General features: G+C 36.6%; 1 protein-coding gene across 6 annotated transcripts in view; it reads right to left on the bottom strand.

Annotated features, from left to right (window-relative positions):
- LOC145694459 (branched-chain alpha-ketoacid dehydrogenase kinase-like) overlaps positions 1-26,695 on the bottom strand; it is a 69,443-nt gene that overhangs the window by 31,710 nt on the left and 11,038 nt on the right. For all 6 annotated transcript variants that reach the window (XM_081770738.1, XM_081770737.1, XM_081770735.1 and 3 more), the window contains 6 exons: positions 19,306-19,374; positions 16,791-16,901; positions 14,403-14,570; positions 8,890-8,988; positions 3,385-3,677; positions 1,759-1,917 (listed from right to left, as the gene is read on the bottom strand). In XM_081770738.1, the coding sequence (XP_081626864.1) occupies positions 1,759-1,917; positions 3,385-3,677; positions 8,890-8,988; positions 14,403-14,570; positions 16,791-16,901; positions 19,306-19,374 (899 nt within the window). The remainder of the gene's footprint in view (positions 1-1,758; positions 1,918-3,384; positions 3,678-8,889; positions 8,989-14,402; positions 14,571-16,790; positions 16,902-19,305; positions 19,375-26,695) is intronic.

The raw sequence follows: 26,695 nt of genomic DNA, 5'->3' as shown, positions 1-26,695 counted from the left end.
AAATGGATCCCCAAAAAAAGTTCATTCTTACTAATAACTTTAATGTAATTGTGAAAAATGTGCAGACTGAAGTTCAAGTAGTTTTTGATATTAACGGCTGTCTATTCAGTTTGAATTACGATCAGTGGACAGAGTTTAAGAAGTCATTGTTTCCTATTGAGAACGAGGTTAGCAGAAGATTCCATTATCAGTATCCGAACTTGTAATTTTAAGTATGTTTTAAGTGTTTTATGGTTATAAAGCCATAAAACTAAGACCTTTGAATATACAGATACAACTCAGTTATTGAATGCTTCAACTCTGGAGAGAAAAAGAGATGTGAGAAATACATTTTGTATATGGAACACTAGCGCGTGCATGTGGCACGTTTTGGAACTAAATAGTGGCTGTCGACAAGGCCGCCGTGTAACAGCGCAACATATTTCGCTCGAATTCTGATCGTTACGAGAGAAAAGTTTAGCGAAGAATACAGCGCCCGAGCTATGTGAAGCCGTTAAATCCAATGTTATTTATATGGAAAGCGAGACATACTGCGGTGTTAATCATTCTCTCTCTGTTTCTATTGCATAAACCTCTCTGTCATTCAGAGCTGATGGGAAGGAAAGAGAGAGAGAATGAGAGAGAGAAAAAAAATTGGCAAGCGTCCAAGTTTTACTTCCTCCTTCTTTTTCTTTGCTATATATGTATATGTGTGCTCGACAGCTGTTATTGTAAATGTGTGTGTGCGATTGAGCGAGAGTGTATATACATATATCTGTAGTATACAACATACTAAACTTTAATGTTTTATAATTCAGTTATTTTTGAACCAATTTACACCAAACAAAAACTATTTTTTCAATCAAAGACAGCACTATAAGTTATAAGTTTTAGATGTAAGTCATAAAAGCATATTCAGTCTCACTTTGGGGTATCCTTCTGTGTTAAAGTACAATGGTCAGTGGCGGCTTCATAATTTTTTTTGGCAGTTAGGGGGTGGAGGGGGAAATGCGCCAGAAGTAACCACCCCTAACTACTCATAGATGCACACGCCTGTCTGAGAGGAGCAGCACAAACCGTGATTTATCGGACCAACATACCCTTTTTCAATCATCCGTGGTCCAATTAGCGTGTTCCTGTGCCCGAACGTGACGAAGTCGGCAGTAATAAGTCGTAAGAAGTAGATAACGAATGTGTCGTCTGCTGTAGAACTGCATACGTGTTCGTGTACGCCGTATAATTGCGTGGGATATGGATGTTGTGCATCTACCATTCCGGACACTGATGGTTCGTTTGGTTGTCACGAAGTGTTTGACGTGACGCTCACCCCACGTCTTGAACTTCCGTACGTCCCTGTAGTTCCATCTTCTTGGAGACCGTTACCCCATTATCTTCTCACTCCTTCTACACCTTCACTACACAGGGACGGGAGCATCCGACAAGTATTGCTGTCTGGGTTATTGACACACCTATTGCTTGGAGACCCACAATCATGCCCTATCGGAATGCGGATAAATCCTGCTCACCTCCCATGTGCTGTCTTTCAACATGTAGCCTCGAGTGTGTTCTTCTCTGCAATACTACCAGTCGGGGATGTCATGTAATCAGCTCGGCTGCTGACTACACTTTCTTCTGTGAAGGGGTGACCGCAATTCAGTGAGCACTTAGTGTATAATAGATATATATTAACACAACATAACGATATCACCTTATAGAAAATATACAAATATGCGAAAATCCGACGTTTAGTCATTACAGTTCGTAATAGCATGTACTTACCCTTGTATCCGAGTGCCTCCGGAGTTTGCAGTGTCTAGAAAGGTGGAAAGATAATTTTCCTTCATCTTTGCCTCTTTCTTCTCTTCATTGGTTGAAAAACTATACCTCATCACGTGATCCATTAGGTCATGTGGTATTCCACCGCCTCGGTCAGAAATTCTATAAAACACGAAACAAACTATAAATAATCGAAAAAATGAAGCATGCCAATTTAAAAAAGGTCATACATATAGATATACACTTCGCTCACTTCCATTTCTGAGCAACCACAGATAAGCTGTTGGCGTTCTACCTTTGTCATTGAGAGTCCTGGATTTGAATCCGTGATCTCGAATTATCTAGTTTCTTCCTCGGTTTATCTAAACGAATATTACAATGGTAACTTAAACATTATACAGGTTATCAGCTTTTCTCTCAAAACTCCTTCATTGTTCATGCTTCTAATGCGAAATATCTAGATTTATAAGTTCTTTGATAAATAATAATAATAATGATAATGAAAACAATAATTCATTTCATCTTTTCTTTTGTAATGCCCCGTTTATACTGTCCGTTACAGAATTAATTGACCGCTTTCGTTGTTGTAAAAATGAAAAACATTATTATGTATTTTACATGTTGACGTTCATTTAACCGAGACAAGCTTTCTTCTTGAATAACCCCAAAGCAAACTAATTTATTGAGTTAAATTCCACGGTTATTTATGAACGTAATGTCCGTAAGCCATGCTGTCAGGGTTTCCACTTACTACAGTAATTAAAAATTTACTTTTTAGAGCCAATTAAAAGTTTACGTTTTATGAAGAGTATGTGGGCGTGTCTTGCATCCAGATTGTACATAAGCTGCAAAAAAGTAACTATACTTTTCCCCACCAGCGGATTGCTAATCTACTAAGCATATACATGTTATATATATAATGTATGTGTATGTGTACATAGAGAAATTTTGCGAAATAAACTATTTTATTTTATAAAATATTGTCTACCAAATAAACAGGTAAGACAAAAAAGATAAACTTGGCTTTGGATTTCCAAAAGTAAAAATTCCTACTGTAAATTCCCTGTTTTCCAGGTTTTTTTTCACCTTTCGTAAAATTTCTTCACTTTCCCAGGATTTCCAGGTTGGTGGGATACCTAGTTGTTTAATTGGAACGATATTTAATGCTGATAGATAAAATATTCTAATTTTATATATACACTCTATTTGTTTTGAAGGAGAATCAATTTAAATTCTTATCCGGAATCTAAACTTAATATCTGTATTGTAGTTAACGAAAGTAAACTTGAATATGAATTGCGGGCCGCGGTGGCTCAGTGGTAGAGCGTTTATCTCTGGTGCTTGGGGTCCCTGGTTCGATCCTAGTTCGCGCCAAGTAAACTTTGTGGTGGACAAACACCGTGTGCGTGGGTTTTCTCGGAATTCTCCCGTTTCCTCCCACTTTCTTCATTCCACCATTACATTTTCAAAACAATAAACTTGGTTCTTCTAGGAAAGAAAATAACTTACTGAACCAAAAATATAGGAAACGTAGCTTGAAATTGTGCCTCTTTATATTAAACTTATGTTTTTTTTTCTTTTTAATAAAACATTTTTTTCTAAAAATATAACAATATTCCACCTGCTTACTTAATAATGAAATCGCTTTCATTATTCGCCACAACTATTTCTAATGGCGGCAAGTCTTCTGTAGCTTTAGGATGAGCATCCACTGTTGCTTTGGCTGCATTCTTCAGTAATTCCAACAAAATGTATTCTAACGGCGACTCGATGTACGGGAATGATGCATTTGTGTGGCCCAGTAACTTAAACTCAGGACATGTTAGGAAGTTTTCCCGAAACAGCTCCGCTACACGATTTGTTGTGTTCTTCAATACTTCTTCTAGTTTCATCGAGGTGTTGATCACACCTACATAATTCGGCTACGGAAAAGAAAAATAATTAAAATAAATAATAAGATTTCGTAACTTTAAAAGATAAAACATGACAGAAATAAATATGATTAAATTAATCGCTGAACAAACTACAGTATTTGCCACGAACGAAGTCCGATTGCCTTACAGATAAGAAGGTAGACACACTGATTGTGGTGTTGTCAGATTTGATGTATGCTAAGCAGTCAACATTGAAGGAGTTGGCTATTTTCTTATGCATGCATGCTTGTCAAAGAATTTAACATTCCCACATTCGTAAAACTAAACTAACTAACTCTATGGCCTATGAAACCCAGAGGTTCAATGCCGCGTTCACAAAAGCTCTCCACTGACTTCTATACTTAGCTAACTGCACCAGTTTCTACTTGGTATTCCAATCTCTGCGAGATCCATCTTAATATTGTCCTCCCATCTGCTCCTCGGTCTACCTAATGGTCGTTTTCCGTCTGGTCTTCCAGTCAAGACTTTGAAAGCGTTTCTACTTTCTTCCATTCTAGCTACATGACCCGCCCACCTAAGCCTCCTAGACTTGATGACCCTAACAATGTTGGGTAAACCGTATAAATTATGTAGTTCCTCGTTATGAAGTTTCCGCCATTCCCCATTCCCGTTTCTCTTAGGTCCGAATATTCGTCTCAGGATCTTGTTCTCAAATACTTTCAGTCTATGTTCTTCCCTCAGAGTAAGTGACCATGTTTTGCAGCCATACAGAACAACAGGCATGATTATCGTTTTGTATATTTTAAGCTTCAAATTCCTCGACAGAATTCGCGACAACAAGAGATTTTGAACTGAAAAATAACACGAATTCCCTGCTTAATTTAGCTTCGTGAGCTATTATTTAGACAGTTTTAACTGAAATTTCACCACAAGCCTTGGCAGTCCCTTTGACACTAAGCAACATCAATGAGAGGCATTGCACCGTTTGCTTCGCGCTTTTAAAATATCATAAACAGAATAAAGAATATTTCTTGTCTGCTTACGCAGTATTTGTCTCTTTTATCGTCTCTCAGCCATAATTTTATATCAAAATATCATACAACGCATTTATAATGCACAATACAACAGAAAACGAACACCGATTACACAAAACGCCTGTTTGTTCTCTGCTTCCCGCTCAACTGAATCTGATTGGCAGAGACGCTCACGTGACAGTTCTGTGCTACAGCGCATCGACAACCATCGGACTTCGTTCGTTAGCGGATATTATAGTATATTTAAAAACTATCAACATGTAACCGTTTCTCCAACTATTCACATTGACTTCATTAGAATAACACAAATAGTACCTGATGAAGCCAGTGTAGACAGTTGGCGAAACAGTTGGATGTTACTAGTTTCTAAATAAAAAGTACTGTTTTGCTCAGCGAGTAGGTTAATCAAGTTTGGGCCAATAAATAAAGCTGGTTAATATGGAAAATATTACAAATAAATAACATTACTGTCGAAAGATTAATATATATATCTAAGCTTACACTTTAATATTTGAAATATAAAAGTACCTAAGAGAACTACGTAGTTTTATTGTCAGTGTTAGCTCTTCAACATCATCATTGACAAACTGAAGAGTTCTATTACAGATTAACTCGCCCGTACCCTACTACAGGTTCATTCACGGAAATTATTAACCGTACAATTTTTCTCTTACTATGCTGCTCTCATTGTAAAGATGGATACTAATCAATTACATAGGTGGCGAAACTATGCGCTAACACATTATTATTTATCAATACAACCATCTTGAAGCTTCTAGTATGGATTTTCATAGTGTACATTGTCGTCTTCTTTTGTTGATGACAACAATAACGATATCAATAATATCGTAATCTCCAGGCGTAATCATAGAGAACTTATAGCTTCACTCAAAGTGTATATGTATGCGTGTGAATGAGATATTTTATTTCTCGGTAACCACTCGCCGTATCTAAATGAAATTCAGTGAGCACGCAGAAATAAAGATCGCTATATTTGGTAGCCGGTAATTCGTGTTATTATTCAGTTCAAAATCTTTTGTCGTCGCGAATTTTGTCGAGCAATTTGAAGCTTAAAATATATAAAACGATAATCATGTCTGTTGTCTTGTATGGCTGCGAAACATGGTGGCTTACTCTGAGGGAAGAACGTAGACTGAAAGTATTTTAGGACAAGATCCTGAGACGAATATTCGGACCCAAGAGGAACGGGAATGGGGAATAGCGGAAACTTCATAACGAGGAACTGCATAATTTATACCCTTTACCAAACATTGTTATGGTAATCAAATTTAGAAGGCTCAGGTGGGCAGGCCATGTAGCCAGAGTGAAGAAAGTAAGTAAAAGTCCAATCGGAAAATGCTAATTAGGAAGATCTAGGCGCAGATAGGAGGACTATTAAGATGGATCTCGTAGAGATAAAAATACAAAGTAGAAGCTCGATCCAGTTGGCTAAAGATAGAAATCAATGGAGAGCTTTCGTGAACGCGGCATTGAACCTCCGGGTTCCATAGACCATACAGCTAGTTATATTTGGTAGCCGCGGTCGGCCAGGGACGGGCTCGGCTCGTTTTCGAAGGACAGGATCAGCTTGCCTCGGCTCTTCTTATATGTGGTACTTTAATTCTCGTTAACTCCTTTTTAGTTCCCATTCAGAAGCTTATAGTTTCACTCCAGATGCACGTCGTACGTTATTTCTCGGTAGCTACTGGCCAGATCTCAACCAAATTTTGTGGACAAGTAACTAATCATCTAAGAAATAAAGATCGTTATATTTGGTCGTAGAGCTCGTTCAGGGAAAGGCTCGGCTAAGCAACGCAGAATGTGTACCACAACTTTGCACGCCGAAACTTCTGAGTTCGGTTCATCGACTGAGTTCCGTTTGTCAAAACATCAGGATAGTGATAAAGCAATGTAATCTCTTTTGAGTTTATTTGTTATTTTAACTTTTAAACTAACTGAACCTGCGCTCTCTACACAGCGCATCATTTACATACGAGCATTAATCTCCTTGTTACTCACAACATCTGTATGTGTCCCTTTACAGACACAAATGAAAGAGTCTTGATAAAAATCGGCAAAGGGTACCACAAAGGGGAGATTTTTCGATTATTTTTTCAATATCTCGCACCGTTTGCAAGATTCAGCCTACTTCCGGTTGGAGTTTCTAATTCATGTATGATCAGTGTTTTCTTTCTTCTTGCATGCAGTATGTAATAAGCAAATACATTACACATACAATAAATTATAATGTTAGTGATACATGGTGTTCATTGGGCAGAACACTCCAAACAATAGATTCATCTTAGCCTGGAGAAATGGTTGTTCTTTGTTTTCCATTATCATTTAGCCATGAAACAAACGGCTGAGAGATACACAACTCCTGTATACAACTATGTTTTGTTGGAATATATAACTCATAGGATATGATGCTTTTACTTTTTTTAAAATTTCACCACTTCCAGTGTACTCATAAAAAGTGAAATAAAGAAATAATGGCCACGTTTTTTTTAAATATTCACTTAGAACTGGACAACCTACACAAAAATTTAGACTTGACCAGCGAAAACGGCGAGTTTCTAGCACTTCTGGTTTTCGAGATCCCATTGTCTAAAGGATTGAATTAAAATGAAATGAAATCTTTAAGTTTTACGTCTCATGGTTATGCCTGTTAGGCTAAAGGAGAGGGGAAACGATTGAAGACAAACATATAAACTTTTCTTTGGAGACAAATATATAAACCTAGCTAACTCTATGGCCTATGGAACCTGGAGATTCAATGCCGCGTTCACAAAAGCTCTCCACTGACTTCTATCCTTAGCTAACTGCATCCAGTTTCTACTTTGCATTCCAATCTCTGCGAGATCCATCTTAATATTGTCCTCCCATCTGCGCCAATGTCTTCCTAATGGTCGTTTTCCGATTGGTCTTCCAGTCAAGACTTTGAAAGCGTTTCTACTTTCTTCCATTCTAGCTACATGACCCGCACACCTAAGCCTCCTAGACTTGACGACCCTAACAATGTTGGGAAAACCATATAAATTATGTAGTTCCTCGTTATGAAGTTTCCGCCATTCCCCATTCCCGTTTCTCTTAGGTCCGAATATTCGTCTCAGGATCTTGTTCTCAAATACTTTCAGTCTATGTTCTTCCCTCAGAGTAAGTGACCATGTTTTGCAGCCATACAGAACAACAGGCATGATTATCGTTTTGTATATTTTAAGCTTCAAATTCCTCGACAGAATTCGCGACAAGAAATTTTGAACTGAATAGTAACACGAATTCCCTGCTTTTAGTCGACATTTAATTTCTCCGTGAATATGATTTTCCTCTGTTAATATTGATCCTAGATATTTGAAACTATCCACTTTATCAAAAGTATTATTTAATATTTTAACGCATCCATAATTTGTTGTATTCCGGTCCGGACGCACTTCCATGTATTTAGTTTTCTCTGCATTTCTTTCTATTATTCTCCTATCATCCCCTATCAAATTTACATCGTCAGCATATGCCATAACCAGGTGAATACTGTTCAACTCTAGGCCCTGGTTGCTATCTTTGATTTTCCTTATAGCGTGTTCCAGGACGAAGTTAAATAATAATGGCGACAACGCATCTCCTTGTTTCGGGCCATTTTCAACGTGAAAGCTCGTGGGCAAAACGTTTCCTACCCGGACTTTACTTTGGGATTCATTTAAACATATCTCAATTAATCTAATTAGTTTTCTCGGTATTCCAAGTTCTGTAAGAACGTTGTATAATGTTTCCTAACCGAGTCGTATGCCTTTCTAAAATGAATAAATAGTTGATGTACCGGGGTATTGTATTCCCAATTTTTTCGAGTATTTGGCGAATGGTAAATATTTGGTAGATAGTTGATCGATTTCGTCTAAATCCGCACTGATAATCTCCAATAATTTCATCTGCGTTTTAAAATGGTACCTAACCACTAACCATAAAGCTGGGCGTGTTCATTCGAAAGCCTTTCCCTGCATCACAAGGAATAATCTTAGGAGAGTAATATCAAAAACTAGTTTATCTATATAGCATTTTAATATATAGATAAACTAGTTCTTGATATTACTCTCAATTCTTATATATAAACGGACATCTTTCATAAAATTTAGGACATGTTTTACATTATGCTAGTAAAGAAGTACAAAGACCATTAAAATTATCACAAAGACTACAATTGTTAAGTGCAAAAGCATTAAAGAACTCCTTACCCTTTGATTGTGAAGAAATAAATGATGTTGTGCTAGTATTCGCATCCCAAGTCGGGATGTAAGCGTATTATTTAGGAAGTCTGTCACTATTTGTTCATCCTGTTAATAGAAGGAAAAATAACCAAATTTTTTTTTTAAAAAGAATACATTGAAATACTATACACAGTATACAACTGATTTATAACTACTTTTGCGAAGACTTACTGCAGTGGAAATACACTGGAGTCCCTACTGGAGACGTAAATATTATTGGTATAGACGAGGGTTGAAATTTAATAGTGGCAACTATCTATTTACTAATGATACCTCTGTGAAACTTTTACAGTTCTTCAACGTAGTTACCTAAATCAGAGGTTCTGCTAATGAATAGAATGGAACGGTTTATTTCCTGAAGAATCTCTAGAGCTGATCGGAAACGAATGTCACGAAGAGAATTCTTCATCTTAGGAATCAAATCATAGTCATAAGAGGTTAAATCCCGCGAATATGCTGGATGGTAGCCCACCAATCGAACGTACCAATAAGCCACAGTACGTTGGGTTGCATGCGCCCCAGCATTGTTCTGCAAAATGATGGAAGAATTCAGCAGTGTTGCTGCTTCTTTCGCGATGCTGGTTGCAGTTTATATTCTTAAAAAAAAAAAAAAAAAAAAAAAGTAATATTGCACATCGACGGTCTGTTCTTGGGATATGATACGCTTAGGATAATGCCATCGAAGTCGTACACAAGAATCCCCATAAACTTCAAATTGCTAAGGTATGACGAACTTTTGATGTTCGTGGTGGTCTGTAATGATGTTACTCGTTCGATTGGTGTTTCCATTTTGGCTGCATGATCTTACTCGTGTCTCTTCCACCGTAATGACACGGCGAAAGAAACCCTCTTCTTCGCGCTCTGAGTGCTGTAAATGAGTTTAGGCAGCATAATATGTAATCATTTCTGTGTTTCAGTCAAACGGAGCAGAACTCATCGCGATGCAAATTTTTATCATACCTAGGCGCCTCTTCAGAATATAAAGTACGCTGCATACCACAATCATAGTCTCATTGGCTACCTCCTGATCCATCTTCGTCAAAGCCAATAAGCTGTATTTCCTTTTCATTGAGACTACGACGACCTTAAGGCATGTCTGTCATATTTCGTCATCCTCTATTGATGACTCGTACTCACTGTACCATTGTTCTGTAAGGCAACGCAGATTCCATGCAAGCCTTACGAAGACTTTGACGATATTGTACGGCCACGATCAGAACGTATGTCTGTAGCCTTCGACAGGAGAGTCCATTTATAGTGAGGAGGTTAAGTATCGAACTAACGTGTAGTAAACGGGAGAAGTACTGGTTCCTTTTCATGGTGCTGACACTACTAAAGATCCAACCCTAGTGTATCCAGTTTGTTACAAAAGTGTATCACTGGATAGTTTCGGAGTTATAGGGTGCCAGAAACGTAAAAAAAATGAACTTTAAAAGTTCATAGCTCCACTACTATAGAACCTATCGTAATCGGGTCAAGACGTCACTGAGAAACTGGTATGTGAACTAATAAAATATCCATGTCTAAGAATGCTCCAGTACTTGCACACAAACTTTTAGAGAGGTAGGTGGAGAGTGATGAAGTACTCGCAAACAGCCTCTCTAAAAATGATTGTACAAGTACAAGAGGTTCTGAAAGATGGATATCTGAATAGCTGACTTATAGTTCCTCAGTGATGTCGTGACCCGACTACGATCGGTCCTATAGTAGTGGAATTATGGATCTTTAAAGTTAATTTTTTCACGTTTTCGGCACCATATAACTACAAAACTATCCATTTCCAACCACAAGTCCATATAAACGTTTTTTTTTTTTTTTTTAATTTTTATTTTGATATGAGGATTCTATTCCCAAAATATTGTGACAAATTTTCATAACAACCTGCATAAACACATGGTGTTAACGTACTATATATATACTAGTACGTATATATATAACGCACCCCCCTTCCCCCTCAATTGTCTATCCGTAGGTGTTCTTCCATGAAAAAAAAAAATCTTTTCGATTAATTTTTACACCCCCTCAAACATATTTATATAGATTTTTAACCCCCCCCAAATATTTCAATGACGCAGTTTGCGTCATAGCCCTCCCCCCCTTGTGGGCACCCCTGCATTATTTCAAACACGAGGGACCGTGGAATGGCGTCCTGTATGAACGTAAAGGAAGTCACATGTATATCATCCAAAAGTGCTTATTTCAGTAATGTGAAATAGGTACGGAAGGGATTCTCATAGGTCATAATTTCCAGACATGTTCCTGACCGAATTTCCAGATATGCTCGGACTTATACATAGGGTGGACTATTTATCTTGCTCGCCCTTGTAACTTCTGAACTGGGGACACTCGATTGGAAAGGTGTAACAACTTTTTCAGGTCAGCCATTCTGAGGTTTTCCTGGATTTTCCTTATTCACATAATCCAAATGGTGGGATGGTACCTTACATACAGATCCTAGGGGGCTTCCTTCCTTTCACCTTCCCCGAATAGTATGCTCGCCGAGGGACATCATCTGTTATACGCGTCAGGCTTAAGGCCACAGAAGCCGGTAATGTCCACGATTATCCACAAATAATTAAATAAATAACTTCTAAACTATAGGTAACAAGCTCTGATGCAAATACTGACAGAAGGAATGGTTTGTCACATTCTGCAATATCAGCAGATTAATAGTGTGGCCGCCCCAATACGAAATTATACACAAGGTGTGATCAAAAAGTACGGTGACTAGTTGCACAGTGCCATCTATCGTCGTTATATCAATTAAAACATTTTTTTATTTTATAATATTAAAAACTAATTTTTTTTAATTTTTTGGGGAAACCAAACAATAAACTAATAAAAATAAAATATTTTAAATAAAGTATTAAAAAACATTTTGGTAAAAATAGTGAAAGTTAAAAGCAAATATTATAAACATAAAAAACTTTTACAAAAAATAAATAATTTTATTTTTTCAAATCCAAAATAAAGAATAAAAATATAAAAAATAAATATATATACTCTAAAAATCTTACAAAAATCATACTACAATCACAACTCAACCTCAACAGTGGCGTTCAACTTAGCGTTAGTGGTGTGCAGACTCAGCTATCAATTAACTATACCTAATCATGGACTCCAGCCAAGTGGAAGTACGCAACCATAAACTCTATTTCCTATTATAATAAAATATGCATATGGCAGTCTTAGCATAAGAACAAAAATATATAATTCCATATAAATCAAAATATTATTTATTATCTTCTCCATACCCTCATTTACTTTAAATATTGTTCATTATTCTCTTACTGTTTTGGTAACGGTAATATATTATATATACATATACAATAAACCCACGTTTTATATAATTCTTTTAAAAATCTATTTATTTTCTTTCAAACACTATGCTATCTGCCCTATGGCACAACAATCATGTTTTTTTTTACTTATGATTCTTATGGCTCCTGCAATTTATTATGTTATCCCTCGTTCCACGAGTTCCTGCCTTCAACTCCCAATCAGCTTCAATCACAACTTTCTCCTTAAATTTTACTTACAATAATTATTGCCTCTTACAAACAAATTACACTATTTTCTATCTATCACCAATTACATTTTTTTTTCACCCGTGACCTTTGTCAACAATAATTCTTATAATACAGACATAATATCAAACATATCCCATCATTTCTTTTTTACTTCTCTCTCCATATTCTTTTTTCTTTCTTCCTCCTATAATACAATATAAAAATAAAAAACCTTGCCTACAATCTAACAAAATTACTCATACACAAACATGCTTTCATTTCATAATCTACATCTTTTAAATTCCTTTTCATCAAATTTCCTAAACCCTTTCTTCACCTGGCCATAAACAGCTATTTTCCGGACGAGGTACTTCCACTTGGCTGGAGTCCATGATTAGGTATAGTTAATTGATAGCTGAGTCTGCACACCACTAACGCTAAGTATAACGCCACTGTTGAGGTTGAGTTGTGATTGTAGTATGATTTTTGTAAGATTTTTAGAGTATATATATTTATTTTTTATATTTTTATTCTTTATTTTGGATTTGAAAAAATAAAATTATTTATTTTTTTGTAAAAGTTTTTTATGTTTATAATATTTGCTTTTAACTTTCACTATTTTTACCAAAATGTTTTTTAATACTTTATTTAAAATATTTTATTTTTATTAGTTTATTGTTTGGTTTCCCCAAGAGATTAAAAAAATACTTTAGTTTTTAATATTATAAAATAAAAAAAAAAATGTTTTACCATTTCAACTAGTAAGTCCGGTAGCCTAAATCTTTGGTACAGTCAGTGCCGTGTTTGAACGAGTTGTGACATGGTAGTTGGCTTTAAGACGCAAAAGAGTGAGGACGTGTTAAGAGTGTTTGTCGCGCACCAACATTAAATTTTGTTCGAAGCTGCAATAAAATGCCAAAGCAGCTTACGAAATGTCAAAATCAGTGTATGGCAATGAAGCACTAAAGACTGTTTACAAACGGTGGCACTAAAGACTGTTTACAAGTGGTATGAGCAATTCAAAAGCGGCAAGGAGTCGATTGAAAACGAGCAACGATCGAGACGTCCTTCAACGTCAAAAACAGATGAAAACGTGAAAAAAAAAAAGTGTCACAAATGATTTTTTCAAACAGACGAATGGCTCTTCTCAAACGTTAAAACCGTGCTTAAAAGAAAACGCTTTGACACCATTCCTGACAGTGATAGGGCCATGACAGAGCAGCTGAACGTGCTTTCAAAAGAAGCCTTCCAGAAATGCTTCCAGTCATGGATTCAACGTTGGGATAAGTGCATTGCTAGCCAAGGACAATACTTTGAAGGAGATTAAATCAAATTCCATGTAAGATTATTAGTTTGTTTCTAATAAAATTATTCACCATTGATCACACTTTGTATTTTCAAACAGCACTACATAATTCATACATATTACTACCTAAGTATTTCAAGTCTACATGTTAAATAAAAACTTAAACTCATGAACATCAAAATTTTACAGGTCTCCACGACAGAAATAACGCAACTAAGAAGGTAGTGGCAATGTACATTTAAAGTACTTTCATGTCGAATATTGTGATCATAGTATGGCATATTACGAATGAATAGGAACAAAGTTTCAAGGAATTGCATATTTTACTTTTTTTTCAAAAGGTTTTATTTCGCAAAAACTGCTTAGATAACTACTACATCTAAAGACTTATGTGAACTAACGAAGAGACCCTTCTTTTCATAAAGCTGACAACAAACTACAAACGAATTACCATTTTCAAGAAAATAAAACAAAGAAAAAAAAAACAGCCATCCAAAACTCGTAAATTTGCAATTATTGGAACTATTTACACTGTACTTTTTTTTTTTTTAAAAAAAAGTATGTTTAGAGATTCTCTATTCTGAATGAAATGTGCTTCTAAGTAAAATCGTGTAGATTTTTATCAATTTGAGAAATATAACAGTACAACTAAGAACGATACTGACATTAATATGTTTCCTACATTCCAGAATTCCTTCGGCTAACTCGTGCACAACATTCTTATGCTCCTCCAGCAGATGCCGAATGAGATTCGTGTAATTCTTTTCATCTTCTGAAGTCTTTATTTCTGGAAAGTCATTTAACTGATGAAACGATCGAATATACAGATCGTGCTGGAAGAAAGAAAAACATAATAAAGTATATCATGACTAAATAAATCCACGTAAATAAAATTCTGAAGATTGAATTTAATACACTAATTTATAATACATATTAAATGTAGAGGATTTTAACTTACCAACGCATTTACAAGTAACATTAATAAGTCTGTCCTCTTCTAAGAATTGATGAACTATACAAAGAACTTTTTTTTTTTTTTTTTTTTTTAATGAACATACACTAGTCGCTACATTTATTCCAGCAGAGAGCATTGACATTTCCGGTGGGAGAGCATTTAAATTTTGGTCGAGAGATCATTGAAGCATTGAAATTTCCGATGGGAGAACATGGGAACTTCCAGTGGGAGAGCATTTAATCTTCCGTCGAGCGAACACTGATATTTCCGGTGTGAGAGAAGTGAAATGTTTGTAGAGAGAGCATTGTTATTTCAAGATAGATAGATAGATAGATAGAGAGAGAGAGAGAGAGAGAGAGAGAGAGAGAGAACTGAAATTTCCGTCGAAAAAGCATTGACACTTGCGCTGAGAGAGAACTGAAATCTCCGCCAAGAAAGCCGTTGAGAGAACATTGAATATTTCCGGTGGAAGAGCATTGACATTTTCGTCAAAAGAACATTGGCATATCCGGTGAGAGAGCATTGAAATTTCTCGTGGGAGAACACTGAAATTTCCAGTGGGAGAACTAAATTTCCGGTGGGAAAGCATTAAAGTTTCCAGTGGGAGGGCATTGAAATTTCCGTCGAGAGAACATTGACATCCCCGGTGAGAGAGAACTGAAATTTCCGTCGAAAAAGCATTGACTTCCGCTGAGAAAGAAGTGAAAATTCCACCAAGAAAGCCTTGAAATTTCCGTCGAGAGAACATTGACATTCCTGGTGAGAGATAACTGAAATTTCCGCCTAGAGTGCTTTGAAATTTCCATCGAGAGTGCATTCGAATTTTCCGTATTGAAATTTCCGTCAACAGAGTATTGACATTTCTAGTGAGAAAGAACTGAAATTTCCGTCGAAAAAGCATTGACACTTCTGGTGAGAGAGATCTGAAATTTTCGCCGAGAGAACCTTTAAATTTTTCGTCGAGAGAAAATTGAAATTTTCCGGTGGGAGAGCGTTGAAATTTCCGTCAAGAGAGCATTGTCATTTCCGGTTAAAGAAAACTAAAAATTCCGTCGAGAAAGCATTGACATTTCCGGTGAGAGAGAACTGAAATTTCAACCGAAAGAGACTTGAAATTTCCGTCGAGAGAACATTGAAACTTTCCGGTGGGAGAGATTGAACTTACCGTCGAGAAAGCATTGAAATTTCTAGTGGGAGAACACTGAAATTTCCGGTAGGAGAGCGCTGAAGTTCCCGTGAGAGAGTATTGAAATTTCCGCTGAGAGAACATTGAAATTTTCCGATGAGAAAGCATTGAAATTTCCGTCAAGGGAGCATTGACATTTCCGGTGAAAGAGAACTGAAATTTCCGCCGAGAAAACCTTGAAATTTCCGTCGAGAGAACATTGAAATTTTCCGATGAGAAAACAATTGAAATTTCCGTCAAGGGAGCATTGACATTTCCGGTGAAAGAGAACTGAAATTTCCGCCGAGAAAACCTTGAAATTTCCGTCGAGAGAACATTGAAATTTTCCGGTGGGAAAGCATTGAAATTTCCACCAGAGAGCACTGACATTTCCAGTAAGTGAACTGAAATTTCCGTGGAAAAAGCTTTGAAATTTCCATCGAGAGAGCACTGAAATTTAAACGCTTTACGGCGGTTTACATTTCTTTTTAAACTGTAGGTCTACATATCAAGTAGTCTCGGTGCTGAAAGGAATACTTAACTCTCCCAACCAATCAACTAACGCGTGCGGAAACACGATCAATATGATCGGAGAGTGCGTCTAGGATGTGGAGGGGCGTCGGCATCAGGAAAGAGGAGTGCTATAAGGGTGATTTTGAAATGACAATACTAAAGTAAAAACTTTTAAGGTGGGATCCTAATAAAGGTGTGAACACTTGCCGGGTTGAATCGAAATGATCAGATCGAGTCATTGCATCTTCAATAAACTAAATGTGAAATATGACGGCAACATTGGCATGTTCATTAGACTCTGCAAACTAGTTCTCCATACTTTTCCAGTACTACTTCAGTGAATAATATATATTTTTTTACTAGCTTTCTTCCACAAAATATTCTATAGACCACAGAATAAGAGAAAGGAAACAGTCTTACCACAGACAGAAGCTTAGCGTGGCAGCCAACAATGAATGGCAACTTTCGGAAGGCATTTACATGATGAGCAACTCTTATTGGAAGCTGTTTGTGCAAGTACTGAGCACTTTTCTGCAACGAAAGTGAATACTTAACTACGTATTATAAAGCTAATTTTAATGTATCTCTAAATACAATGTGTCCTCTCTGTTCCCGTGAATAATTATTAAAAAGCTTAAATATTGTAACACTTAAAATATATTATTCATTGTGATACATTAATACTTATACAGTTAATATCCAATGTTAATAATGCTATATATTTTTGTTCTACTATAACTTTACTGTGAATAAATCAATTTGAGCTCATATTTATGATATACCGTTTTCTCCTAATGTAAAATGAAATGCAGATTTGGAATTTTGTCGAATATTTAATGGCGTTCTGCTAGAAATTTTCAAGAGTTAGAAAGGTTAAATATACAAGCGTAGATAAGATCAATGAAATGGGAGATAAGAATATGTCACAAATATCAAAATCACACTACAGTACACACTATATATAAAGGTAACCAAGAAAGTTCTGTCGCTTTTTCACCCATCACCATCGAACATCGACATGTTACCTAAGACGTACCTGGAAGAGCAAAGATAATCCCCATCAGCATCGACGACCTTCTGTCAACGTTCTGGAAGGCCATGGATTCCATCACGGTAGAACTTGGTGGGCTGTAAAGCGAAGAAGGTAACAAGTGCATTTTGCACCTCTACTAGGGATTTGAACTGGCGTCCTCTAAGGTGATTGTGCAAGGAATGGAACAGGCGATAATCGGACGGTACAATGCCTGGGGAATATGGTGGATGCAATAGTGTTTCCCATCCAAGGCGTAGAATGGTGTCCCAGGTAATCACGTGGGGCTCAACGTTGTCCTGTAACACGAGGACCCGTTTGCGATTCAGAAGTGCTGGCTCCAAAGTTTTGAGTTTTTCTTGAACAAGGCTCAACTGCTGACAGCATACAGTTGTATTGATGTTCTGACCAGCTGGTAGCAGCTTCCGATGCACGATGCCGCGAGCAGTCCAACATCGACATAACTTGTAATGCTTCCCATGTTGATGAAGGTGCTGCCGAATGGTTTCTTCACTCACACTGAATTGAAGTCCTAGTTCCTCACATGTCTGGCCACTGTTCGCCTCAATTGCTGCCTTAAGATCATTTTGTACATGTGTTGGTCTTCCGGCACGTGGTGCGTCTTCGAGTGTTTCGTCGCCGTCCTTAAACTTGTTAAACCACCGCTGCACTGTCCACGTAGTCACGATACCCTCATCAAAGGTCTGGCATATTTTCCGCCCCACTGCAGCGGCGTTTGACCCCAGTTTGAACTCGTACAGCATACACGCCCTTATGACGCTCTGTGGAGGTGCCATGTTCACTCTGTCTTTACACAAGTTCACGGTGTAACTGAACTGCCATAACCAGGTAGTACGTTGGCTACACCCACACCAAAAACTGACCTTCGCCTTATCTCCATTCACATTCAGCTCACGGTGTGAGAGCCAATTGAACACAGACCTCCACAAAAAGCAACAGAACTTTCTTGGTTACCTTTACAGAAATGGATTACACCTATATTTCTGCTAGATTTCACGGGTGGATATAGAAAACAATTACAGTCAGTAACTACCTCTTCTAATCGAGTACAGTAGAGATATGAATTGTTATTATCATGGAAGAACGGTGAATAACACTATCTTACATAGCACTTTCTTAGGTAAGAAACACTATTTTACATAGAACACTTTTAGATGAAGCTCTTATATAGCAAGGAGGCACGGTGGCTCAGTGGTAGACCGCCTATCTCTGGTGCGTGGGGTCCCTGGTGCAATCCTCGGTCAACTAGGTTTGTAGTGGGCAATATCGTGTTCGTGGGTTTTCTCGGAGTTTTCCAGTTTTCTCCTATATTCTCATTCCACCAATTTCTTCCATCATAATTAACTTGCCTTAATCATCGGTCTCCATTAGCTTAACAATAATCGTGGGACGTTAAACTGAAATATTTCATTTTTCTCATATAGCATTCAGTTTGCTTGATGTGATAACAGTAAGATTATGTTTTAAAGAAATTTGAATTTACTGTTATTATAATTTTCCTTAAAGTCCTCGGTCTATATTTAGACATATGCTAACTTTTATTTCGGAACAGCTCATTGGCTCCTGACTTCAGACAACGACGAGAACAACAACAATTACATTATTATTATTATTATTATTATTATTATTCTCAAACTGCTATAGCTTATATTTTCTCCAACACAAACTTTCATTTCCTGACTTTCAAATTAATTTAAGTGATATTCTGAAGTGTGATTAAAATAAGTGAAACACAAAATTAAATTCCGTTGCATAACCTAATAAAGTTTACAGGACAAAAAAGATTATGTTGAAGTTTAAATATCTGACAAATCCTTTTCCAGTATATGTAGTATCTGTACGTGAATAATCATGTATATAATTTAAGATGAATTAAACACTTACCAGCAGATGACTACCGTCATGGCTTTTACTTACATAAAGCATTGTTGTGGGTGTGATACGTACATATGGCTGTAAGCAAGAAAAAATGGATACTTAGATTATATTGAATTTAACAGAAGCATGTTACTCCTTTTATAGAAGAAAATATTTCCGATATATTTTTCGTATTCCTAATGTGGTACTTGGTCATAATCAGACGCTTCCTGGGGGTGCTGTGGCTCAGTGGTAGAGCGTTCACCTCCGGTGCTTGGGGTTCCTCGTTCGATCGCCGTGTGGACTTTGTGGTGGACAAACACCGTGCTCGTGGGTTTTCTCGAGTTTCTCCTGATTCCTCTCAGTTTCTTCATTCCATCAATTCATTCATTTCTCATAATCACCGTCTCCTTTAACCTAACCGGCATAACCGTGGGACGTAAAACTTAAAGATTTCATTTTCGGACGCTTCCTGACACCGCTAGGAGAAAGTAAGCTTACTTTAAACACTCCAGTGTCAACACTGGAAATTCCAATCAAATCACTACGTGAGCTCCTTCTACTAGTAGGTATAACTGAGAGATAGGCTTCAGAAAATCACGAAATGGATATCCGATTACCTCTCATTGAAAGAGTGTTAGCAGCTACCTAGAAATAGCAGAAAACTTGAGGACAATAGCAGTGAGTTCAACGTAAATGGTTCCAGTCAGTGATTAACTGATAAAAATGACATTAGTTGAGTTAAGTTGCATCCTTATGCAGCACCGAGGTTATGATGACGTGAATCACGACTAGGGCCGTTCCCCACCACACTATCTTGCCTATAAGAGAGAGATTACGGGACACCGGTCCCGACAGAAAGGACAATAGTGTTCCTAGAATCAGACGTCTTTGGATCGGTGAGATCATAAGGCAGAGTGTACGCAATGTGGAATGAACCCAGGGTAGGTGCTACAATCTTGGTCATCATCTGAAACTTGCTTCGACCTGGACGCACGGTGACTCAGTGATAGAGCGCTTATCAATGGTACATGGGGCCCCTGGTTCGATTTCCGGCCACTTAAGTTTGTGGCGGACAACATCGTGTCCGTGGGTTTTCTCGGAGTACTCCCGTTTCCTCCCACTTTCTCATTCCACCAATTCTTCCATCATTCACTTGCTTTGATCTTCGTCTCCATTAGACAAAAGGACATAACCCTGGGGCGTTAAACTGAAAGATTTCATTTCATTTCCTTTCGCCTCGAGTTGAGGAAATATGGACGACCAAATGCTGAATGTTCTATTGAGTGATATATGGTCAGCATACCGACTCATAATATGATTATTTCCATCATTTTCTAGACCGTTACTTCTTAAATTTAAGTGGTTCAAAAACTACCTCACACATAGACGTCCAAACTAGCAATCTCGGTTCCAGAGTTCCATCAATTTCGAACTCAATATTTAAAGCAAGCCGATGTGAGTACGAGTTTCATAAGTGTATTTTTGTATTTTACATTTATTTTCATACAAATTGTTCACAACGTGAACGTATGAGTTGGACACGTCACAAAAATATTGAATGTGTACATATTTATACATTTAAATCTTTCATACAATATTAAAAATAGTATCAATTTAAGTTAAAAAGGTACAATTTTTCCTTATTCTAATTTACATATAACGATATAAAAACAAAATAACAGTTAAAAAAACCCTTACATTATAGATATGCAAAATATATATACATACTTTAAACCTTATTAACTACAGACAGTTTTTGATATAACTGATTATGGATTTGCGAAATATTCTCCTGCAGAATAGAAGCAGTGCTCGAGTAGGTAGTACTTGACTGCTTTATTGAATCCGGATGTTTTGTTTTTTAAAGTGGAAGGAAGCTTGTTATAAATATTCACTGCCATAGAATATGAACTATTCTTATGCACTTTTAAACATGAAGACTCTGCATGAAGATCCGACGCTTGTCTTGTATTATGCAAATGAATATCTTGAGTTCAGCCGCAAGCTGCCTGTACCTATCTGTATATCTTTTCTTACAAATTTTAGTTCATATATATATATATATATATATATATATATATATATATATATATATATATATATATATATATATATATATATATATATATATATATGGAAGAAGCAAGATTTCAAGAAATTTAAATATAGGTTTACAAGAAGTTTAAGATTTTCTTCCGGTCATAAACCTTAAAGCTCTCTTTCGTAAAACAAATATGGAATTTAGCAGTGCAGTAGATCCCCAGAATATAATACCATATTTCAGTTTAGAATGAAAAAGTGCAAAATAAGTTGTTAGCAGAACATGCTGACTGACACTATTTCGTAACAGCTTTAACATGTAACACGTTTGAGCTAGTTTACTAGATAATTTTTGAATGTAAATTTTCTAATCTAATGTATCTGACGCCCAAAGACCAAGAAATTTGATATCCGAAATGTAATTCAACGTTTTGCCGTTAACTGTTACAGAAGGGCGTTCTCTTATCTCGTTTTTTACTACGTGAAAGCACATGCACAAAGACTTTGTTATATTTAGTATTAGTTTATTTCTATCCAGCCAGTCATTGACGGCAGACATGGTGGAGTCTTCTGCATTACATAACTCAACGTAAGTTTCTCCGGTTACTAATATATTTGTATCGTCAGCATACAAGATAATTTTAGAAGAGTCTAAACATTGTGGCAGGTCATTTATATATATTAAAAATAGAATAGGGCCTAAAATAGAACCTTGAGGAACTCCAATTTTTAACTCTTTGGTATCTGAATGCATTGCTTACTCCCTGTGTATCTTGAGTTAGACAGTTAATTTCAACAGTTTGCCTTCTGTTAGATATATACAATTCAAAACAACTAATAAGCATTTCCCCTAATACCATTTTCCAGTAATTTATAAAGTAAAATTCCATGATCAATTGTATCAAAAGCTTTGCTAAGATCAAGAAATATGCCGGTTGCATACTTCTTAGCGTTTCATGAATTTAAAGCGGAATAGAGAAAGGAGTAAAGAGCAGTTTCAGTAGATTTACTTGATCTAAAGCCATTTTGAGCAGGAGATATTAAGTTAAATTTATGTAGAAAGCTAACTAGTCTTATATACATAATTTTTTTTCAAAAAGTTTGGAGAAGGTAGACAGACACGATATTGGTCTGTAGTTTGATGTAAGATCTTTTTTGCCACTTTTATATAGGGATTTAACAACTACTAACTTCAATGCTTCAGAAAAAACGCCACTACTAAATGAGTTATTTACTATGAAGCATAAGATATCAGCAACCTCATAAGAGCATTGCTTTAGAATTTTATCAGGAACTTCATCATATCCTGAAGAACTCTTATTTTTCATTTGCAGTGTGGTATTTAAGATTTCTTGACTAGTTACTGGGTGTAAAAACGATGATTTTTTGAAAGTATTATCATTGTGTCTACCAGCAGCGGCTCGATACCATAATCTGAGGCAGTTCTGCACTTTTTTTTTTTTTTTTTTTTTTTTTTGTATATTAAATTTCCCGTTTGCAGTAATTAATTATAAAATCTACACGAACCGCATATCTTTTAGCACTCTAATCTTTATACGTAAATGACAATTATAATTGAAATTAACAAATATATATACAACTTTACTGTATCGCAACCAAAACACTATTGTTTTGCTTATTGGGTGTCAGTGGAGTATTTAGGATTTTGTTCCGGGAGGAGCATTGCACAGCATATGAATAAGCACTTAATTTTTCCTTTGGGATTCCTACAAGTTTAAATGAATTTCGGGGGATCTTGAGCCTTATAGCTCATCTCTAAATACGCCACCGTTGCGTGTAACAAACTTTAAAAATACCATACCCATATCGTAAGAAACACTGTTTTCAGATACCATAACAATTTCGGATTCACGTAATGTCTACAGGTAGAAATTGTATTAACACTGCTGAATTATAAATATTTTATCGTTTGTAAATAGTCTATCCGACGTGTCTTCTGCTGTACAAAATGTCCTCCTACTCTATCATTAAAGTTCGGCATGATGGATATTAAATCATGCTCGATTGATAAGGCAGCCAAAGCATTGATTCTTTCCTGACATATTGTGCTTTCCGAAAATGTTTTAACTATTTTAAAATTAGAGAAGTAACGTTCTGCTTAAGCAATTGTCGTTGGGGTAATTGAAGAATTTGCAAAAGGTTTACGGTTTTTCTAAAATTGTCACACAAATTGTGTTTGTTCAGAAAATTTGCACAAACTTGAACATGGAATACTATTACTTTCTTCGGCTTCTTCGGAAGTATTCGTGAGTTCTGAGCTGCTGGGAGTGCAGCTCTAGTAAATCCTATCTAACAGACAAGGAGAACGTAATACAGTGCGGCTGGTGAAGATTTTGGTTTCAATGCTAAAGCATAGGGCAATCCGTGCACAGCTTCAGAAGGTATTTCCAGTAATTCTACGTTATGTAGCATGTCCAGCAGTACAATTTCAGGACACCGTTAGACCAAATATCATCATTACATATTACCACCTTGATTAAATTAAACACAATTCAACTCAATTGAAAATACATTTATGCCACTAAAATAGCTGGTAGTTCTGCAGCTCTGCAGCACTTATAGGCAAGCCGCCCCTGGTGTCTACTAACGTATTGTTTGCTAGATAGTTTATTGTTCACGTTATTAGTGATAAGCTTTTCCACTTCATTCGTGAAGTAATGGTTAAAAGCATTTGCAATTTCAGTCGGTTTTTAAATAATTTTGACAAGAAACGCTTTCATTTTATTGGAAGCTTTCCCAATGTAAGTATCATTTTCTAACATTGTTGCCTGTTTTATGACCTTACGTAAAACTGGTCTGTACATTTTATAGCATCGTATAAACACGGGAGTACGGCAGCGTCGATATAGTCGGCTTTTTTTTAAAAAAAAAAAAAAAAAAAAAACCGTTATTCCTAAAGTCTTTCACTTCGAACTGACATTTATCGATTTATTTATCTTAAATTTTCGTTTAGGAAAAGCAATATCAAAATAATGATTAAATATACCTAAGAAAGAATTAAATTGGTCATTAACATTACATTCATTATAAACATCTTCACACGATTCAATTTTCAACAAGTATTTGAAATATGCCACGTTAGTGGGTGTAAATGAACGCCTTTCAGACCATTCCATGTCCACGTTTGTTTTCTTATTAATTATTTCTGTGGAAAAATAAAGATGTTGAGCATTATGATCACAATAGCCTAGGTTTAGTACATCAACATGAGATACGAAATCATCACGTGGAATTATAATTTGGTCAAGAGTGGAGATTCTTGTTGTACCTATTCTGGTAGGAGTATTTACGACAGGTTTCAGGTTAAATCATGTGCAGAGCGAAATGAGATTTTTTTTCTTTGCTACTATTTTGTAAAAATCAATATTAATATCACCACAAATTACAAATGACTTTTTGGAGGACGAGAATTCAAACAGAAGCCCTTCTAACCATATTAAAAAAAAAAAAAAAAAAAAAAAAAAAAACATGGACATTACTGTCTGGTGTACGATAGAGACAAATAAGCATTAAATTATCATCACAAAATTCAAGTGCTACAGATTCGAAAGTTTTCTCAACGTTCAATGTAAGGGTGGAGATCGAGCCACAGCCCGAATTCGAGCGAGCACGAGTTTCAATGAGGCAAGTGAGCGCGAGTGCGATTGGGTGCTCAGTGAAGTTAATTAGTACGAAACTCATTGAAGATACAGAGCTCGAGATTGTGCGAGTTTGGGTTAGCTTCAGCCTCATTGAGAGCTTAGTGAGGGCAAAGCCATTAAGGATAGTTAGTGTGGACCTGGGCAAGCCTGAGTTAATCCCGATTACAAAACGGCCATCTCTGGTCTTACCACAGTGAATCAACGCTGAATATTGTTTTCACACCGGAAATTGTTAACGGAGCTGAAAATGTTTCGGGATTCTGTCCCGGAATCTAAATATATATATTTATTTTAAATTCGGTGTGCTCCGAGAAAAGAGCCGACATTCATTTTAACATCATCATTTGAAAACATTGTTTAATTACAGATCATTGCAACTGCAAACGGGGTTAGGCAACTGTAAAATGATTAAGCTCGAGGGAATCTTCTACAGCGCTTTCGTTACAGAACTTATTTCTCTGTATTTTTGCTTCTACTTCAATATCGGCTTTGATTCAAGCACGAGAACCGTTTTTCCCAGAAACCTGGTTTCGGTACCGAGTCTGAAACAGTTTTCATCACAAAATTTGTTTTGTTTGCGCACATGGAAGTTTTATTTCTTCCTTTATTTTGGCAAATCGGCTCCAGATGCGAAAGCAAAACTCAATGCGACTTATTCACGCCTGAGTTTCGTTACCGTTAATAACTTTGGCGTGAACAATTTTTTTACACAACAAAACTATCCCTTGGTCACGTTACACATGAATATTAGTATAGCATCTTAAATACGAGGAATGATCAAAAAGTAAGGTTACAAAGCCTGCAGTAAAACGTGTATATGTTATTTCATACAACCAAGACAGTCAACATATGATACATATATTAGGTTATGTTTCAACATAGTCTCTGTATTGGTTAAAGTACCTATCACATTGTGGGATGAGTTTAAAGATTCCCTCCTGGTAAAAATCCTGTCCCTAGGTGTTCAGCCACGTTATAACGAAGTGTTTCATCTCCTCTTCTGAAACGAAGTGACGGCTTCCGAGGTGCTTCTTCAAGTACGGGAACAGGTGAAAGTGACATCGGATGCCGTAACATGATCCTCCTGTTGTCCTCCTGAATCAGCTCCTGCACGCGAACTAAGTTCAAATCTGTTCATGGCGTGCTGAGTGGGTCACTACGCTCCTCGTCAGTGACATTTTCTCTACCTGCCACAAAGTTTAGACACTATTCTGCGATATGCTGACGAGACATTACAGTCTCTCCGTAAAACTCTACCAACTGCCAGTGAATTTCATCCGCGGTTACATGTTTCGCCCACAGAAATGGAATAACTGACAAGGGAACCTTCCGAAAATGATAGTTGCAGGGAAAGATGTGACCTATGCCAATTGAAAGAGCTGTAACAGAGATGTTCATTCCCAAAAAAATTAGTTGCCCATGGCAATAGGTTCAAGAAATATAAGGGGTGGAAGTTCGGGAAACACCAAGGTTGGACAAGGGGAAAAGTGCAAATTCCGAAAAAAAGGGGGGGGGGGAGAACACGGCAAAATACAATGCTGACAAGTGATGTATAGAAAGAGACTTGCCACAATAGGGAACAAATGAAGGCCACCAGTGGGGTTAACAGTGTTGCCAACTGCAATGAAAAGTACATGTTTTGCAAAGAGTGCAATATTCAGTGTTAACCTGTAATGTAGAACATAAGATATGACGTGTATAATTAGTGGTAC

Source organism: Thermobia domestica, chromosome 9 (genome assembly GCF_964235325.1).
Source record: "Thermobia domestica chromosome 9, izTheDome1.hap1.1, whole genome shotgun sequence".
NCBI lineage: Eukaryota > Metazoa > Arthropoda > Insecta > Zygentoma > Lepismatidae > Thermobia > Thermobia domestica.
Note: the sequence above shows the minus strand (reverse complement) of the source record. Positions and strands in the feature narration are given on the sequence as shown.